Genomic DNA, 20786 nt, shown 5'->3' with positions numbered 1-20786 from the left:
ACCAAATAAAATAAGGTCAAAATGACAAAGATTCAATAAGCATAAGTTGAAATATCACCTTTAAAATATTTAAAAGAGTCTCAATCCTGAGAAATATGTTTCTTCGTTACACACAGTAACTGGGATGCATCAAAAATAACAATGCATGGAGACCGCAGAGGAAGAGAAAATAAGGTTTTGCATCAGAATTTCCGATGCAACGCAGGCAATGCGTCGTTTCTTTCCACACTGTAAGGGGTTTGCGTCATTTTTTTGGTGTGCAGTCTTAGTTCTTCACCTCGATACAAGGATATTTTGATGCCGAGGGATGATGTGTTGAAAATCCTTGATGTGCTGGAAGAAGGAGCAGGTGCTGCGTTGATACGGTAGGTGATGCGTTAAATTTTCCATTGCACGTTGGACGCTGCAACAAATTTCCAGTCGGGAAGTCGGTGCTGTGTCGTTTTGGAGGGCTGTGCGGCGATTTCTCAGCCACAATGCAGTCTTCACATCGATTTCTACAGGTGTTGCGTCAATGTTTGATGCACAAGGAGTTTCTTGAAGAGGTGAAGGCAGAGTCCTTCCAGCAAAGTCAGCAGGACAGCAGGACAACAGCAGGGCAGCAGTCCTTCTCAGCAAGGCAGTCCAAATGATGCCTTTGGGCAGTCAGGCAGCTTCTCTGGCAGGGTGCAGGTCCAGAAGTGTCTGAGTTGGTGGGGTCAGAGACACTGTTTATACACCCAAAAATGCCTTTGAAGGGGGGGAGACTTCTAAGAATGGTTTTGAAGTGCACAAGTTCCCCTTCCAGCACAGTCGGTCTGCCAGGGTCCCAGTGGGGCGTTATCGGTCCTTTGTGTGAGGGCAGGCAACTGGCCTTTGAAATTTAAGTGTCAGGCCCTCCACCCTTCTAGCCCAAGAAGACCCATTCGGTATGCAGATGCCACTGAGTGTTCTGTGTTTGTGGTTGTCTGGGTGAAATGCACAAGGGAGCGGTCAACCAGCACAGACCAGATATTGATTGAAGTCAGGCTGTAAGGCACAGATGGTTTTGAGTACAGATAAATGTTCACTTTCTAAAAGTGGCATTTCTAAAATAGTAATATTAAATCCAACCTCACCAATAAGTGGGATTTTTTATTAAGATTCTGGCCATACTAAATATGACCTGGTCGCCCCTTTCAAATCAGAATCTACCACTCAAACGTGTAGGAAGGCGGTCCTAATGCTAGGCTATGAAAGCAACAGGCCTCACAGTAGTGGAAAACAAATTTAGGAGTTTTTCACCACCAGGACATATAAAACACATATGTACCTGTCCTGCCTTTTACCTACCGAGCACCCTGCCCTATGGGTTACCTAGGGCCTATCTTAGGGAGGGGTGGCTTATATGTAGAAAAAGGGGAGTTTAAGGCTTGGAAGTAATTTTGAATGCCAAGTTGAAGTGGCACACACAGGCCTTGCAATGACAGGCCTGAGACATAGTTAAGGGCCTACTTATGTGGGTGGCACAATCAGTGCCGCAGCCCACTCGTAGCATTTAATTTACAGGCCCTGGGCACATGTAGTGCACTTTACTTGGGACTTATAAGTAAATCAAATTTGCAAATTGGGGTTGAACCAATGTTACCATGTTTAAAGGAAAGATCATATACACTTTAGCACTGGTTAGCAGTGGTAAAGTATGCAGAGTCCTGAAACCAGGATAAGCAGTGTCAGAAAAGTGGAGGGAGGAAGGCAAAAAGTTGGGGGATGACCACTTTAAGGCTGTCAAGTCTAACATGTACTAATCTGCATCATTGTGTTACTTAGCATTTAAGTGCCTTGGGTTCCTGTTCTTCTCATCTAGAATGACCATAGATCCACATTAAAGAGTTAGCTATCAATGGGAATGTCATCTGTTCATAGCTCCAAGTTTTGGTTCAAGCAGAAATCTAACAGATTGTCGATATCTACCTGCCATAAATGCAGGGTAATAGGGGGTGGTGGACACACATGATAAGATGTAGCTTGGGAAGAAATCGAGAAACTGTTGTTTGGTTAAGAAAAGCAAGGTATACTACCTTGTAGTGTAAGCAACCAGGTTAGTGTGGGTATGGAGGACCCAGGCACCAAATCACAGATGATAGCTTACTTCACTATATAAAGCAGAAGAATGCAAATATCTACAACTATTTGCTAATCCACATTAAATCCACTGAAAAGGTTATTTTTTTCTCAAAAGTGATGCTCTCAATATGAATTTGTTCTCTTAAACCATTATGTTTCATAGCCAATGAACACAATGAGCACCAGCTCTGTCTGATTCCACCACTGATTGTTATTCTATCAGACCAACCTCAAGTTTCACCATAGCACAATGGCAATGTTTCATTTTTGACCCTAGAAGAGAGTATATTGTCAGGGTAGTGTCTCCCACAATCAGTCATAACTCTTGTTCATGCAAGGGAGCTGCCAAACCCCCCCTTTTTTCACCTATACAATGTTGATAGCGGCTCAGCTGAAGCCCTACCTATCTTTTCCTCAGCCTCCCCCACAGTTTGAGGTCGCTTCAGACCCTACTGACCAGATCCACCCATACAGGCCTTATAACTGTCCTGTTTGAGACAGCGCAGGCTGATGAGGCGAGGGCTGGTGGCACGCTGCTGACCAGGTGGAATGCTCTGTTAGATACACCACTTACCCAGTCTGAATGGACCTTATGCTGTGCCCTGACGACAGGTTACCGCCAATGGAAACCTGCGTATTATTAATTTCAATTGTTTTTGCAGCAGATGTAGTACACGCCTACACAACTGCTCAGGTATAGGATTAAATGGGAGGTCGATTGCGTGCAGTGTCGTAGGCCTGGTGTTGATTTCCTCCATTTATCCTGGAGGTTCCATAGGATCTCTCAGTACTGAGAACAAATCACAAAAACACTGACAAGCAGCAAGGTGATGTGGCACAATACTTGCCTGCCAAGCCATTTCACCATGTCCTTTAATTTTTAATCACAACTCAAGCAATGAACATGGTACCAGCAAATGTATTATTAGACCCGCTATTCTTAGCGCGGTCTTCCCATCCAATTAAGCCTTACTCCTCTACTTTTCTGATGACATTTTTACTGATATTAGAACTCTGTGCACCTTAGCACTGCTAACCAGTGCTTAAGTGCTTATACTCTCTCCCTTAAACATGGTAATTTTGGCTTTTCCCCAATTGGCATTTAATTTACTTACAAGGCCCTATTAAAGTGGTACTATGTGTACCTAGGGCCTGTAAATTCAATGCTACTAATCGGCCTACAGACTGTGCCACCCACTTAAGTAGCCCCTTAACCATTTTTCAGGCCTTCCATATTTGAGCCTGTGTGTGTAGTTTCACTCAGCCATGTCGACCTGACAAAATAACCCTTTTGCTAGGCCCAAATATTCCCTTCTTATACATATACGTCACTCCTAAGATAGACCTGGACATCCCACAGGGCAGGGTGCAATGTATTTAAAAGGCAGGACATGCACATTTATGTTTTACATGCCCTGGTAGTGAAAAACTCTGAAAGTCGTTTTTCACTACAGCAAGGCCTATCTCTCCCTTAGGGTAACATTGGGATTACCTTATTGCATCTTCTAATGTAATTCACAATCTGGAAGAGATACAAGATTCTAGTTTGGTGTCTCTGGAACCACAATTTAAAATTAAAATTACACCTTATGGTGCAGTCCAATTTCAAATTGCAGTTCTGATAATCCCACTTTTAGAAAGTTGGCATTTTCTTACTTTAGCCATTTGGTGCCTGCTGCCTGTCTCAGCTCACTTGTATGGGATAGGTGACAGCTGGACATTTTGTATTCACCCTAGACAGCCACACACAATGGGAGCTTAATTGTGACTAGATGGGCTATCCTGGGAGGATGGGAGGCAGGAGCTAGGCACAGCCTCACTTATACCTGAATAATCTGTGTCCTGTCTTCACACAAAGAGCTGTGTAACCCCCTGTAATGAGTCTGGAGCCAGGGCCGAAAGGGCAGGACCTTTGTGCACTTCAAAAGCCTGTCTTTGAAGTCTCCCCAGCTTCGAAGACCCAAATAGGTATAAGTACTGGTCCACTTCAGTACACTTCTGGACCTGCGAATACTCTGTCAGAAAGAAGGACTGCTGTGCTGCTGAGGGAATGCCACTCTGCTGGACTGCTGCTTTGCTGGTCACCTGCCTTACTGTGCGGCCCTGTTGTTTTCTGTTCCCCTGCCTGGGTGAGAAGGACTGGACCTGCATCACTTGAACTTGAGCCCAAAGGCTGGCTGGCTGGCTTTCTGATCTGAAGTCCCAGAGAAATAAAATACTTCCAACCACCCTGTTTCTGCACCTGGACCTGGACAGCCAACTGTGGGTCTACCCTGACAACTGGAGCCACCACAGTCCTGGACCTTAAGAAGTGTGCTTAAGGTGCCTTCTCAGCAGAACCAATACATTCTCTGCTGAAAGATGCATCCCAGAGCAGAACAGAAGCAATTATTTGGCTGAGCGGCACATCTTGGAGCAGAACCAACTGATTGCTGCTGTTGCGTGGGTTGGACCTTCACAGCAGACTCGCATCACCGCAGCAACTCGCATCTGGGTTAGATGCATCACCTTCGCAACCACCTCTGCATGACACTTTTCGTGGTGCAAGCTTCATGCATCTCCTGTCAACTGCAGCTTTGATGATACCCGTAGCTCGACATCACTGCTTCACTGCTCATTGGAACTGACGAATCGCATTGACTATGCAAAGCACCCTTGACACCGGACTTTGCTTCACAAGCCCTGTGGGCAGGATCCTAAAAGTCAAAGCAACAGGAACTCTAGTGGCAGCCTTGCTGCATCTCGGAACCGACGCATCATCTTGGCTATGCAACGTATCATCGATGCGGATCCATTCAACTGTCCAAAACCAGGATTCAAGGTACTTTGGTTCAGCTGGCCTAACTAGGTCCCTGTGGATGTCCTACATTCCATCACAGTCAGCTTGAACTTTCAACTTTGTTGCAGTCCTGGCCAACCAAATATTCCCAATAGCACTTTTTGTTTCTTAGTGCTATTTTTAAACCTTTTGAAATTCAATATTTTCAGCTCTACCTATTGGATTTTTGTCATTTTGGTTATGTTTTATTTAATAAATTCAGACCCATTTGTCTCATGTTGAATCTTATTGTGTGGAGTTTTCACTGTTTTACAGTTTGAAGTGTTGCATAAATACTTTACACCTTGCCTCTAAGTTAAGCCTGACTGCTCTGTGCCAAGCTCCTAGATGGTGACCACAGATTACTTTAAGATTTGCTTGTGCCTTACCTTGACTAGGATTATAGTTGCTGCTTGACCAGGGCTTATAGCCCAGTCAACCAACAACTTAATTTCTAACCTGTATCTACTTGCAAAGCACATATTCTTCAGATAGCAGATCAAACATGGCAGTTCTACCAACGCCACATGTTCTTCACTGGGTGCCGTGTCAATCAGTGTTTTCACAATCTCCATTAATGAAGAAAGCTACCCACACACCCCCAATGCCATTACGTAACAAGGCCATGCTCTCAAAATCAGTTTCAGTCTGATCCTTCTACTGCTGAACGTTCTACAAATGTTGTCACAGGCCATGATGCTTTACACTGGCGCTGCAACACTTGAGTTGTAGGATATCTCAATATCTCAGAGTGAATTGTACTCAAAACCAATCAACTGACTTTGTGGATGATATGAGTTTGTCACATCTCTTCAATGTACACCCTCCGAGATGGTTTAGAGGGGGTATTTGGATGAATCTTTCATCTCCTGTTCCCTACAGCTAGGACTGCATTTCAGTTCTTCAGTTAGCCCTGCTCACAATGGTATTACTTACTATCATAACCGATAGCAATGAAGGTATGTTTTGTACAGGATGGATTAAAGCAAGCAGCTGTTGAGCAACACTGAGATTTTGCCATGTTACAGCCGTTCCAACATTACCCATGTTCCTTTAAATTTAATGGTATCTCGTGCAGTGAAAATATAACCACGTACATGGAATTAAATGGGTTTAACACAAGCATAGCTTTCATTTTGCTTTTCCGAAGGTATTTTCCTAAATGTACAATTTGACCTTTAGGATCAGAAAAACACACTCCATCAATCCTACTAATGATACCGTTACTTATTAATTGTTTCAATGCAATTCACCTGACATGTTTTTGCGTGCTGTAATCATACAGTAATCAGTAAACATCATCACTTTAGTTTATTTTCAAAAAATATGAAAATATGAAAATTCTTACCCACAAGATCAGCCATAAGTTGAACAATACATTCGTCTCCCAAAGCCCAAGGTCGCTTGCCATGAAAATGCCCGTGAACACCCCTGCAATTGGATCAAATTTCTCAATTAGAAAGTAGATTCATAAATAAATTGCATTTATAAATGAAACTAAATCAATGCCTTGAAAACGTGCGCAAAAATGTGCAAGTTACGTTGTAGCATAATTATTGGAGAGGGTCATGCATACATTAAATCTATTCTATACATGTGTTGTATCCGACATAAATGAGGTCAAACAGGTGGGTGTGTTTTCCACGTTTATTTCCAAAGTCACAGGAACCACCTCCAGTATTCGTCCCCGGCACCACTCCAACCGCCTTCCTTCTCCTCACCGCACCTCCCGCATCACAGCCCTCGAGCCCCCATCCAGCCCTCTACATTCCACCCGACCCGCGAGCCCTCTACATTTCACCCGACTCGTGAGCCAACACAACATACCATCTCTTTTTTTTCCTTTTTTTTTTTTTTTTTTTTAAAACAAAATCAAACTATAACTATCAAAAACGAGTAAAACTAGTAAATAACAAACACAAATCTAATAATAACAATAGAGGATGAAGATAAAAAATATATATATATATATATACTATAGATCAGCTCTTAATTTCCATGGCACAAACTTTTGACGGGAAGATCTGCGTGGAAAATTATCCTCATGCTGTAAAGCTGACTTCTGAGTATTCACATTACGTAAGTTTTGAACTTGTAAGGAAGAACTCCTATTTGCACACCTGTCAATGTCATTACAAGGATTCAAGACAGGCTCATCAGGTGACTTCACCACTCTGGAAAGATTCCACCAACGACCATCTTCAACCATAATTGCACTTCCACAAACTTTCTTTACCCTGACAGGCTTCCCAAAACAATCATCACCCTTTCTTACAGACACACATTTTTTTATACGTACCACATCTCCAGGGAATACCTTGCACAACTTAGTGGCTTTGATCAAATCATATCTCCTCTTCATACGTTCTTGACCAGACTTCACCTTTTCCCATTCCAACCCCTTTTTACTATCACACAATCCCCTTGTCTTCAACGAACTCTTCAACCAAGAGGGAAAGAGAACGGTGGTTGGTTTACGCCCTTTTAAGGCTTCAAAAGGTGACACGTTAGTTAATGAATGAGGTGTGGAACGATAAACCCACAACATGGTGCTTACCGCTTCAAAGACGTCGTAATTATTGTGTCTAGCCCACTTTATACAGTCACCAACCACCCGATTCATCCTTTCAACTAAACCATTTGTCTGTGGGTGAAATAATGAACTCTTCAAGTGCTTAATACCAGACTGCTTTAAAAACTTCTCCATTTCCGCATTAACAAATTGCACACCATTGTCAGAAATAATGATTTCCGGAAAACCTTCTCGCAAAAAGACTTCCTTTAGAAAATTCACAGCATTAAACGCTGAAGGAACTGGATAAAAACGAACCTCAGGCCATCTACTATGATAATCCATAAGAACAAACGCATATCGTAAGTTGTGAGGAAGAAAATTAAATGGGCCAATCATGTCAATCCCCAGCTTAGACCATGGTCTTTGAGGAATTTCAATAGGATGTAACGGCGGAGTAGATACTTTTAACCCCTTTTCAGCCGAATTGCAAACAAGACACCCCTTGACAAGCAAATCGACCTCTTTGTCCATAGATGGCCACCAATAATTCTCCCTTAACCTCCTTTTAGTCATAGTCACTCCAAAATGTCCTTCATGCGCTATACTAATCAAACCTGAACGTAAATCGTGTGGGGGAATGCACCTTTCGCCCCTCAACAATATATGATCTTCTATAGAGATCTCATTTGCAACTTTACAAAATGGTTGTACCGTAAAGAAACATTCTTTTCACTTGGCCACCCATTGACTACAAACTCTTGGACTTGGTTTAAAATAGGATCCTTTGCAAAAGCCACCTCCCAATCATGTTTAGTATAGGCTCTGGACATCGGTAGATCCACAGAAGCAATAAAACAATCCTCTCTATCGTCCTCAGCATCAACACTTTCCACTTCTCCCACAGGTAACCTAGAAAGAAAATCTGCTCTTACATTGAGCTTCCCCGGTAAAAATTTTACCTCCATATTGTACTGCAACAACTTAGTGGTAAGGCGTGCAATGCGTGGGGTAGTGTAATTGGTTTTTTCCCCACCGAGAATGTATAATAAAGGTTTATGATCTGTCACTATAACAAACCTCCTGCCCCAAATGTAGCTCCTAAACTTCTCACTTGCCCAGACACAAGCCAACAATTCTTTTTCTATTACTGAATAATTTACTTCAGCCTCCCTCAACACTCTAGACGCATAGCTGATGGTGACTTCACCATGTTCCGTGTCCTGGACCAGAACTGCCCCTAAACCATATTTGCTGGCATCAACCATAATTTTACACGTTAACGCAGGATCATATGAGTGTAAAGCTTTAGCATCAGTCATTTCAGCTTTTACCAACTCAAATGTATCCTGACAATCCTTGTCCCACTTAAATTCAACACTTTTTTTCAACATATTTGACAAACACTTCATCTTGGAGGCATAGTTCGGAATAAACCTAGCATAAAATTCACATAAACCTACAAATGATCGTAATTCATCTTTGTTCTTAGGGGGAAGACATCGACGAACAGCATCCACTAACCCTGGTCTCGGTTTAACACCCTCCGACGAAACAACATGTCCCAAAAATTCAATCTCTTTCCTCCAAAATTCACATTTCTCCTCCTTAACCACAACCCCACAATCTTCAAAAATCTGTAATACCATCTTGAGCACTGTATTGTGAGCCATTAACTGTTTGGCAAAAATCAACACATCATCCTGAAAGACCACTACCCCTACGACATCTTTCAACAGAAATGACATGATGCGTTGGAAGACTGAAGCAGCTGAAGCAAGGCCGAAAGGCATTCTACGAAACTGAAAAGTACCAAACGGGGTGTTAAACGCTGTTAAATGCCTAGAGTTTTCGTCAAGAACAACCTGGTGATAAGCTGAAGCTAAGTCAATTTTTGAAAACCAGACTGCGCCACTAAGTTTTTCAAGTAGATCACAAATTCTGGGTAAAGGAAAAGAATCTACCCAAATCTCTTTATTGAGACTTCTTAAGTCAATACATAAACGGATCTCACCATTGCGTTTGCGAGCAACCACAATGGGAGACAACCATAAACTAGATTCAACTGGTTCAATCACCCCTGAAGATTGCAACTTCTCCAATTCTGATTTAAGGTCTTCCCTCAAACTAAATGGAATTGCTCTTAACTTGTGTTTTATCGGGATAGCATTATCTTTAACTTTGATACAATGCCTAAAACCTTTGATACATCCTAAATTTTTCCCAAAAACCCTAGGGAACATTGAATGAAGAGTAGCCAAGTTCATGTCATCACAGTCTCTAACCACCATTACCTGTTCAGTGGTACCTGGTCTCAATACCATCCCAAATAGACCTTGGTGGAACCAGCCTAAAATATTAAGACCTTTGACAGCTACATACACCTTACCACGGATCTTGCGCCCCTTGAATTCCAACACATCCTCAATGAAACCCTCCAATTCAATCCTCCTTCCTTCATAGGAAACAGGAGCTCTATCAGGTGGAAACAATTTTCTATGACCCCACGTACTCTTGAACAAGTCTAAAGTTATCATCGTAATGCGTGCCCCAGAATCTACAAGTAAATGAAGTGTTTTACTCCCCACACAAATATCTACATACGGGTCGACACACTTCTCAAATTCATTCACTGGCAGTTGATCATCTGTGACAACCACAATCATGTCACGGAATTCACTTTCCAAACATTGATTGGACCCTTCACAGATATCAGACACACTGCTGATATTAACATTCTTGTCACTCTTGACACTCTGACACACTCTAGCAAAGTGACCCGTACGGCCACACTTGTGACAAATTACATTCTTCGCAGGACACCCTTTCGAGTCTTTCAAATGTGGAACATTCTCACATCTAAAACAAATATTAGTGCGTTTGAAAAACTGATTATTGTTCGTCTTGAATTCTTTCCGTGAAGAGACAACACTGACACAAACTTTCTCATCTTCCTTGCGTTGATACGACAGTTCTTTAAGAGAAATTTGAGCAAGTTCAATGCTTTTAGCTTGCTTGATAACCTCCTCAAGTGAAGGATCACCCATCGTAAGTAGTCTTTGTTGAATATGTCTATCAAAGCAATTTCCAATGAGTTGATCCCTAACTAATTGGTCACGAAAAACACCAAATTGGCACTGTGTGCACAATTTACGAAGTGCACTAACAAAATCGTCTACCGATTCATTTTGTAGCTGGATCCTCTTGAAAAATTTGTGGCGCAAAACAACAAGACTGGGTTGTTTATCAAATCTCACAATCAGCTTTTTCACTGTTTCCTGATATTCATCCAACTCTTCATTATCAGTCATTTCAATTTCAGGAAGATGTTTCAACGTCTCACGGCCTTCAAATCCCAATGAATGTAACAACAAAAACTTTTTCCTTTCTGGTCTATATCGTGATGCCCCAATGGCTCCCAAATAAGTCTCAAAAGCATCAAACCATTGAGACCAGGCCACTGGTGGTTCCCCAGGTGTTTCAAGAAAAGGAGGAGGAGCCGAGACAGATTGCATAATTACAGCGTATAATTAGACAATCTGGTGGTAGAAATGAAATATTAATGTAAACCACATACACAGAAACATCTGATGTAACTCTGAAGAGTGTACTTATGCTGTGGTTCTGACAAAAACAAATAAACAACCTCCTCTTTGGCAATGTACAAACAAACGGTCCGTTTTCTAAAGCAAGTTCGCCTTATATTCCCTTTTTTTTTTTTTTTTTTTTTTTTTTATATATAAACTACCAAAGCATCCTGTAAATGAAACGTCCTGGAGTGCTCTGTTACTCAAATACGCGTTGTCAGAGAGCGCGTGTAAACAAGCGAAGTAAGAATGCGCTCGCGGCCGGGGACCAAATTTAAACCAATCTTTAATGTCATATACGCGACTTATTGCGTTTTTATTTCAACTTTAGAGCACCAGAAACTCTTCCTGACTCTTTCCAGCGAAGACAAAGATCTCACTCACCCCGGAGATCCGTTGGCAGTGCAGCGTCCGTCTTTCAAAATATGAACTGAGCGTAGATTCGGAGATGGTTCCACAAAATCCTCGTCGCCAAAATTATGTTGTATCCGACATAAATGAGGTCAAACAGGTGGGTGTGTTTTCCACGTTTATTTCCAAAGTCACAGGAACCACCTCCAGTATTCGTCCCCGGCACCACTCCAACCGCCTTCCTTCTCCTCACCGCACCTCCCGCATCACAGCCCTCGAGCCCCCATCCAGCCCTCTACATTCCACCCGACCCGCGAGCCCTCTACATTTCACCCGACTCGTGAGCCAACACAACAACATGACTATTTAAATTGTGTACACATAGATTGCATCATATAAAATTAGATAAAGTATCACCTACAATAAAGTCTAAAATGCACTTGCAATTTTATAGAGCCAGAAACGAGCTGAAAAACAGATTGTGAATACTTCTAAAAGCCAAATAAATAAGAGAACATGAACCAATAGCTTGTTAGTAAAAAATTCTGCAAGATAAATATTTGTAATTACATTTGCATTTAGTCAACAATATGACATTTACTTTTCTCATTATATTTTTCTGTTAAAATATTAAACAGCCAATTATAAGGATTGTTGGACTTAAAATTCTTGGTGTGATTTACCCCAAATTATTACCTTCAATCCACTTGTTTTTGATGACTTTCTGACCTGTACTAAAGTGCTTGTGTGCACTCCTTTCAACATGGGTAAATCTGGCTGACATTCAACGGGCAAATTTGATTTACTGGTAAGTCCCTAGTAATGGGGTACTTCATGTACTTAGGGCCTGTAAAGTAAACCCTAATAGTGGGACTGAAGCACTTTTAAACATATCCCAGGCCTGCCATTGCAGCTTGTGTGTGTAGTTTTAAACTGCCGTTGTTAGCAGGCAACATAACCTTTTTCCCGGTCTAAACCACCCTGTTTAATCCCTACATGCCACCGTTAGAGTAGGCACCAAACAGCCCAGAGTACAGGGTGCAGAGTATTTAAAATTCATTGTTCACTATTGTAAGGTCTACCTCTCCCACAGGATAACATTGGATTACCTTATTATAACATTTAGTAGGTGACAACTTTCAATTCAGTAGGAATGTTTGGTGTCTAAAGAATTGTAATTTAAAACCCTCTTTAAGGTAAACTTAGATTACACATCACAATTCTGAAAATGTCACTTTTGGAAAGTTGGCATTTTCTTGTCCTAAACATTTGGTGCCTGCAGCTGTATCCTGGGTCACATAACTAGGTGTAACTAGCAGCTCGTCTCTGTGCCTTGCTCCCAGACAGTGAGACAAAAAGGAAATATTTGTTGTCAAGATGGGCCATCTCTAACTTGACAGGGGGAGGGAGCTGTCACCTAGCACACTTACACATCACAAAGCCTCTGCTTCTGCACACTCACAAAGGGTTTGATACTAGTCTTTTGTGTCCCCAGACAAGTTGGGCCAGGGTAGGGAGGCAGGACATTCCAGACACCTCTGGGAATTGAAACCTCCAGAACCTTCCCCTACTTCAATGTGGGCACCAGTTGTAAACAGAGGACTCTCAGACCCAAATCTTCAGTACACCTCGGGGTCTGTGAAAGACTCAGAAAGGCCTCCTGCCATTATGTCTGAGTGAAAAGGAATGTACCTACTACATCTTGAGACCCCATGACCACCAGAGGGATTCCAAGGGCTAGATGGCTGGACTCCTGATCAGAGCCTCAGGAACAGAAAGGCTCCCACCACCTTGAACCCAGCACTTGGATTCTGTCTGCTCTGAGCCCTACTCCCCATTATGGTGCCCTCTTCAGTCCTGGGCACTTAGAAGTGGGCATTAAAATGCTCTGCCAGCTCGGCTGTGGTCCTCTGAGCAGAGCCAATGCTGTGTGAAGCCACATAAAAACCGATGCTGCACAACACATTCCCAATGCAGGACTTCGCTTCACAGTACAAAGCTTCCTTGGAACCACCTTTGTGTGATGCATCCTCGATGCACGCCTTCTCAACACAAACCCTTCATCAATGGAATCCTCAATGACTATCCCCATCATCGCCCCATACCTTCCTTGGAACTGTCGCTTGGCGACACATGCTCAACACAGAACTTTGCACTGCAAACCCCTGGTCGACAACATCATTGACGATGACAGAACTGTGCATTGCAGATTCCTCACAGCTGCAGCTGTGTGACACATACTTGACACAGGATCTCCCAATGCTCCACAACCAGGATTTAAAGTATTTTATTCAGTGGGCCTAACTTAGACCTATATGCATCGCTGTCAGTTTGAGCTTGTGACTTTGTACCGGTCCGTTGTAACTAAATAACCACCATTATCACTTTGTGCATTAGGCACTATTTTCCCTTAAATCTTTGAAATTGGATATCTCTGGTTGTACTGACTGGATTGTTATCATTTTAGTCTCAATCTCAATTTATTCATTTTTACTCTATTTTTCTAAATTGGTGTGGGATTTTCTTGTGTTTTCATGTTACTACTGTAAGATTCTCTGAGGAGGAGCTAAGGGTCATGGTGAAGGAAATCATCCAGGTAGAGCCACAGCTATTTGGATCAGCAGCAGACATCCATTGCTAGGAAGATGGAGCTATGGCAGAGAATCGTGGACAGGGTCAACGCTGTGGGACAGCACCCCAGAACAAGGGACGACATCAGGAAGAGGTGGAACAACCTACGGGGGAAGGCGCGTTCCACAGCAGCAAGACACCAACTCCCTGTACAGAAGTCTGGCGGTGGACCCCCACCTCCTCCCCCACACCTAACAACATGGGAGGAGCAAGTCTTGACAATCATTCATCCTGAGGGCCTGGCAGGAGTAGGAGGAGAACTGAACTCTGGTAAGTCAATTCTCTATTACTATCACCCCTCACCTGCATGTCATCACAAACCCCCACCCTTACCCTCACTCCCATCACTTCACCACCTCCCACACACTCCACCATCACAACCCACTCATCCCAATACTAAGCCCTGCATGTAACAACAATGCATGGACACCCCTCACAGACCTGCATGGACACCTATCACCACTGCATGCACACTGGAGAGAATCACCTAGCCCACCAAATAGCAACTCACACAAAGGTAAATCTGCCAGGCCAACAACAACCATAGAGGGCAACACACCCATGCACATGATGTCACTTGCAGAAAGAATAACACTGCATTTACATCCCTACAGGTCCCCCAGCCAATGTCACCGGAGAAGAGGTGCCAGCAGCATCCAGTCCCCCACCGGAAGAGGTCCACAGTGATGACAGCAGCTCTGCTCGCCTGGATCTGGATGACTGACCTGGCCCATCAGGGATCCTCGGACATCCGTTACCCAGGCACACTCTAACACCACCACAGAGCCTCCCCCCTAAGGAAACACCACCACAGCACCCACCCAGCGGATCCATACATCTGTCCCCAGGACACGTCAATCAGCAGTGTGTCCACCACTACAGGGATGCCAGGCCACTCCACAAACACAGGATGATCAGTGGCAGTGGGCACACGGTTCAGGGGACAGAGGCACAGGACAACAGGAAAGCTGGGAGGACTGCTGTGCGACAGGGAAAGGAAAGGCCCAGGGAACCGACTCTCCAGGAGGTACTCACCACGATCATGGGAGCATACCAACATTCCCAAGATACCAAGGGCCAGATACTGTACAAGTTGCAGGAGAACATGCGGCTGCAGGAGTGACAGTACCTGGAGATCAGGGAGGACTTGAAGGACATCAACACTGCCATGGTCTCCATTGCAGGGGTGCTGGCAGACATGGCCAACACTATGTGGGATGCAGTGGCACCCCACCGGACCCCTGCCACTAGCCAAACTAATGAACAGCCCTCAACCTCCGCTGCCGCTAGTGGGCAGGAGGCCCGACCACAGGAACAACAGGCCACCAGCAGCCCTCCCCCTGCAGAAGGAGAACCACCCCGCAAACGTTCCCTGCGATCCAGGCAGAAGCCAGAGACTATTGTCAAGACCCCTGCCAGGACTCTCCTAATTGTCACCCTTGTGTCCCACTCTGTCAACCTGTCCACCTTGAACTGCCATTGCTCCCCTTCCGATGCCCCTTGGACAATGTACCTGTGATACAAAAAGACTGGACTCTATCCTGGACTTTCCTCCACCATCACGCCAGCCCGTTGCACATCCCCTCTACTTCTTAGCACTTAAATAAACACCCTTTGAAAAACTACAAGTACAGAGTATGTCAATTGATTTAAGTATGTATTCGTTTAAAAAGGTGTAAACATTGAAAATCAACTTTAAAGTAATGTATACATAGGAATGACCTGTAGTTGGCTGCAGTCAACACACCAGGAGTGATAGTAGGACACAAATATCTGCAAATAGAGATGCCAAAGGGTACAGTGAGTGGCCATAGAAGTGGGAAAATCAGCCTGCCAGTGACAATGTCAAACACAAAACAGTCATTTAACTGTGAATTTAAACTGTCTTACCTGTGTGTCATTGGAAGTATTGTCAAATTATTGTGCTTCTGTTGTCCTCATCCTCATCCTCTTCCTCCTCATCTTCACTATCCACAGGGTCCATTGCTGCCACACAGCCATCTCCAGCCTCATCCTTCTGCAGAAAAGGCACCTGGCAATGTACGGCAAGGTTATGCAACATATAGCATGCCACAATGATCTGGCAGACCTTCTTGGGTGAGTAGTACAGGGATCTACCTGTTAGATGGAGGCAACGAAACCTGCCCTTCAGGAAGCCAAAGGTCCTCTCTATAATTCTTCTTGTTCACCCATGTGCCTCATTGTAACGTTCCTCTGCCCTTGTCCTGGGATTCCTCACAGGTGTCAGGAGCCATGAGAGGTTGGGGTAACCAGATTCACCTGCAAATATCGAGGGACAACTGTTAGCCACACGCCAACCCTTAGGGCCCACACCACACCCATACACCAACATAAACTGGGTGGGAACCAGGGCTCACCTATTAGCCACACCCTGTGCCTCTGGAGTTGAGCCATCACATATGGGATGCTGCTATTCCTCAGGATACAGGCATCGTGCACAGACCCAGAATATTTTGCATTGACATGGGAGATGTACTGGTCCGCCAGGCACACCATCTGCACATTCATGGAGTGAAAGCTCTTTCGATTTCGGAGCACCTGTTCATTCCGCTGGGGGGGGTGGACAAAAGCAATATGTTTACCATCAATTACCCCAATGATATTGGGGATATGTCCCATTGCATAGAAATCAGCTTTCACTGTGGCCAAATCCTCCATCTGGGGGACAATAATGTAGCTGTGTATCTGTTTTATCAGGGCAGACAACACTCTGGTCAGCACTATTGAGAACATTGGCTGAGGCATTCCAGCTGCCAAGCCCACTGTCACTTGGAAGGAGCCAATTGCCAAGAAATGGATCACTGATAGCAATTGCACGAGAAGGGCAATCCCATTGGGGTAACGGATAGCAGAGATTAGGTCAGGCTCCAATTGGGAACATGGCTCTGTGATTGTGGCCCTGTCCAGTCTATAGGTGAGGATAATGTGCTTGTCCTCCATTGTTGCAAAGTCCACCAGGGGTCTGTACACGGGGGAATGTCTCTATCTCCTGTTCATCCGCAGCGGTTGCAACACATGGGGCAAAATGGTGAATAGCTGGTCAGTATCTCTTATTTACAAACACTACACTTCACTGCATGTTGTGATTGTAACAATATTTTGTTGGAGAAGTCCAAATGGTGCATATGTGTTCTGTGATGCAGTTAGAAGCCATGGCCTGCACCAACCCCAAAATGGCGTCCAACTGTCCTTTTTGGAGGGACAGGTGGAAATGAGGTAATTCCGCTGATGTTGTGCGCCGTTGCGGGAGGTGGTCGAAAACCACCGTGAACTCCTCATTGGTTAACATTGGGCTTTATGGGGTACAGTGGCCAATGGTGATGTACACCGGCGGTGACGAAATGCACCGCCGTGGACGTCACCGGCATTTTCTATCAGTTCACTCACTTGCTACCTGACCTTCAACAGGAGAGGACCTACACTGCATGTGCTGCTTTGACCTGTGTCTGGAACTGACCATGGCTCGTGTTACCGGGGGAAAGGCCCTTGCCTTCACCTTGGCAGAGATGGAGAGACTGGTGGATGGGGTCCTACCCCAGTACCAAATGCTGTATGGGCCTCCAGACCAAACAAGTGAGTACACTGCGAGTACGATGCATGGGGCGAGAATGCATGGAGTGCTGTGTGAGAAGACCTCATGTGGGGGGGGGTGGATGGGCCCTGTTGTAGGAGGCTGGACTGGCTTGTAGTGAGTACCAAGGGGTACTTACACCTTGCACCAGGCCCAGGTATCCCTTATTAGTGTATAGGGGTGTCTAGCAGCTTAGGCTGATAGAAAAGGTAGCTTAGCAGAGCAGCTTAGGCTGAACTAGGAGACGAGTGAAGCTCCTACAGTACCACTAGTGTCATATGCACAATATAAGAAAACACAATACACAGATATATTAAAAATAAAGGTACTTTATTTTTATGACAATATGCCAAAGTATCTCAGTGAATACCCTCAGTATGAGGATAGCAAATATACACAAGATATATGTATACAATACCAAAATATGCAGTAATAGCAATAGAAAACAGTGCAAACAATGTATAGTCACAATAGAATGCAATGGGGGCACATAGGGATAGGGGCAACACAAACCATATACTCTAGAAGTGGAATGGGAACCATGAATGGACCCCAAACCTATGTGACCTCGTAGAGGGTCGCTGGTACTGTAAGAAAACAGTGAGGGTTAGAAAAATAGCCCACCCCAAGACCCTGAAAAGTAGGTGCAAAGTGCACCTAAGTTCCCCAAAGAGCACAGAAGTCGTGATAGGGGAATTCTGCAGGAAAGACCAACACCAGCAATGCAACAACGATGGATTTCCAGACGAGCGTACCTGTGGAACAAGGGGACCAAGTCCAAAAGTCACGATCAAGTCGGGAGTGGGCAGATGCCCAGGAAATGCCAGCTGTGGATGCAAAGAAGCTGCCACTGGATAGTAGAAGCTGAGGATTCTGCATGAACGACAAGGGCTAGAAACTTCCCCTTTGGAGGATGGATGTCCCACGTCGTGAAGAGTTGTGCAGAAGTGTTTTCCCGCAGAAATACTGCAAACAAGCCTTGCTAAATGCAAGGGTTGCAGTTAGGGTTTTTAGATGCTGCTGCGGCCCAGGAGGGACCAGGATGTCGCCAATTGCGTGAGGAGATAGAGGGGGTGCCCAGCAAGAGAAGGAGCCCACTCAGAAGCAAGCAGCATCCGCAGAAGTGGTGGAACAGGCACTACAAAGTGGAGTGAAATGGTGCTCACCCGAAGTTGCACAAGAGAGTCTCACGCTGCCGGAGGACAACTCAGGAGGTCGTGCAATGCAGGTTAGAGTGCCATGGACCCAGGCTTGGCTGTGCACGAAGGAAATCCTCGGTGAGTGCACAGGAGCCGGAGTAGCTGCAAAACACACGGTTCTGAGCAATGCAGTCTAACGTGGGGAGGCAAGAACTTACCTCCACCAAACTTGGACTGAAGAGTCACTGGACTATGGGAGTCACTTGGACAGAGTTGCTGAGTTCAAGGGACCTCGCTTGTCGTGCTGAGAGGAGACCCAGAGGACCAGTGATGCAGTCCTTTGGTGCCTGCGGTTGCAGGGGGAAGATTCCGTCGACCCACGGGAGATTTCTTCGGAGCTTCTAGTGCAGAGAGGAGGCAGACTACCCCACAGCATGCACCACCAGGAAAACAGTTGAGAAGGCGGCAGGAACAGCGTTACAAGGTTGCAGTAGTTGTCTTTGTTACTTTGTTGCAGTTTTGCAGGCTTCCAGCGCAGTCAGCAGTCGATTCCTTGGCAGAAGGTGAAGAGAGAGATGCAGAGGAACTCTGATGAGCTCTTGCATTCGTTATCTAAGGAATTCCCCAAAGCAGAGACCCTAAATAGCCAGAAAAGAGGGTTTGGCTACTTAGGAGAGAGGATAGGCTAGCAACACCTGAAGGAGCCTATCAGAAGGAGTCTCTGACATCACCTGCTGGCCCTGGCCACTCAGAGCAGTCCAGTGTGCCAGCAGCACCTCTGTTTCCAAGATGTCAGAGGTCTGGAGCACACTGGAGGAGCTCTGGGCACCTCCCAGGGGAGGTGCAGGTCAGGGGAGTGGTCACTCCCCTTTCCTTTGTCCAGTTTCGTGCCAGAGCAGGGCTGAGGGATCCCTGAACCGGTGTAGACTGGCTTATACAGAGATGGGCCCTGACACCTTATCCAAAGGGAGAGGGTGTAACACCCTCTCTCTGAGGAAGTCCTTTGTTCTGCCTTCCTGGGCCAAGCCTGGCTGGACCCCAGGAGGGCAGAAACCTGTTTGAGGGGTTGGCAGCAGCAGCAGCTGCAGTGAAACCCCGGGAAAGGCAGTTTGGCAGTACCCGGGTCTGTGCTAGAGACCCGGGGAATCATGGGATTGTCTCCCCAATACCAGGATGGCATTGGTGGGGCAATTCCATGATCTTAGACATGTTACATGGCCATATTTCGGAGTTACCATTGTGAAGCTACACATAGGTAGTGACCTATATGTAGTGCACACGTGTAATGGTGTCCCTGCACTCACAAAGTCCGGGGAATTGGCCCTGAACAATGTGGGGGCACCTTGGCTAGTGCCAGGGTGCCCACACACTAAGGGGGTCATTCTGACCCTGGCGGCCGGTGACCGCCAGGGTCACCGACCACGGGAGCACCGCCAACAGGCTGGCGGTGCTCCCAAGGGCATTCTGACCGCGGCGGTTCAGCCGCGGTCAGAAAGGGTAAACCGGCGGTCTCCCGCCGGTTTACCGCTGCCCCATTGAATCCTCCATGGCGGCGGAGCGCACTCCGCCGCCATGGGGATTCAGACACCCCCTACCGCCATCCTGTTCATGGCGGGAAACCCGTCATGAACAGGATGGCGGAAGGGGGTGCCGCGGGCCCCTGGGGGTCCCTGCAGTGCCCATGCCAATGGCATGGGCACTGCAGGGACCCCCGTAAGAGGGCCCCACAAAGTATTTCAGTGTCTGCTTTGCAGACACTGAAATAAGCGACGGGTGCAACTGCACCCGTCGCACCCCTGCAACTACGCCGGCTCAATTCTGAGCCGGCGTCCTCGTTGCAGGGGCATTTCCGCTGGGCCGGCGGGCGCTCTTTTGGAGAGCGCCCGCCGGCCCAGCGGAAATGTTTGAATGGCCGCCGCGGTCTTTTGACCGCGGTGCGGTCATTTGTTGGCGGTACCTTGGCGGACGGCCTCCGCCGTCCGCCAAGGTCTGAATAACCCCCTAAGTAACTTAGCACCCAACCTTTACCAGGTAATGGTTAGACATATAGGTGACTTATAAGTTACTTAAG

The 20786-nt window shown here is 45.6% G+C and overlaps 1 protein-coding gene across 1 annotated transcript in view; it reads right to left on the bottom strand.

Annotated features, from left to right (window-relative positions):
- The window catches only part of KYNU (kynureninase), a 915617-nt gene that overhangs the window by 508144 nt on the left and 386687 nt on the right, over positions 1-20786 (bottom strand). The window contains exon 4 of the mRNA XM_069225084.1: positions 6252-6334. Within this exon, the coding sequence (XP_069081185.1) occupies positions 6252-6334 (83 nt within the window). The remainder of the gene's footprint in view (positions 1-6251; positions 6335-20786) is intronic.

The sequence above is a fragment of the Pleurodeles waltl genome, chromosome 3_1 (assembly GCF_031143425.1).
Source record: "Pleurodeles waltl isolate 20211129_DDA chromosome 3_1, aPleWal1.hap1.20221129, whole genome shotgun sequence".
Classification (NCBI taxonomy): domain Eukaryota; kingdom Metazoa; phylum Chordata; class Amphibia; order Caudata; family Salamandridae; genus Pleurodeles; species Pleurodeles waltl.
This window is presented reverse-complemented; position numbering and strand designations above follow the sequence as displayed.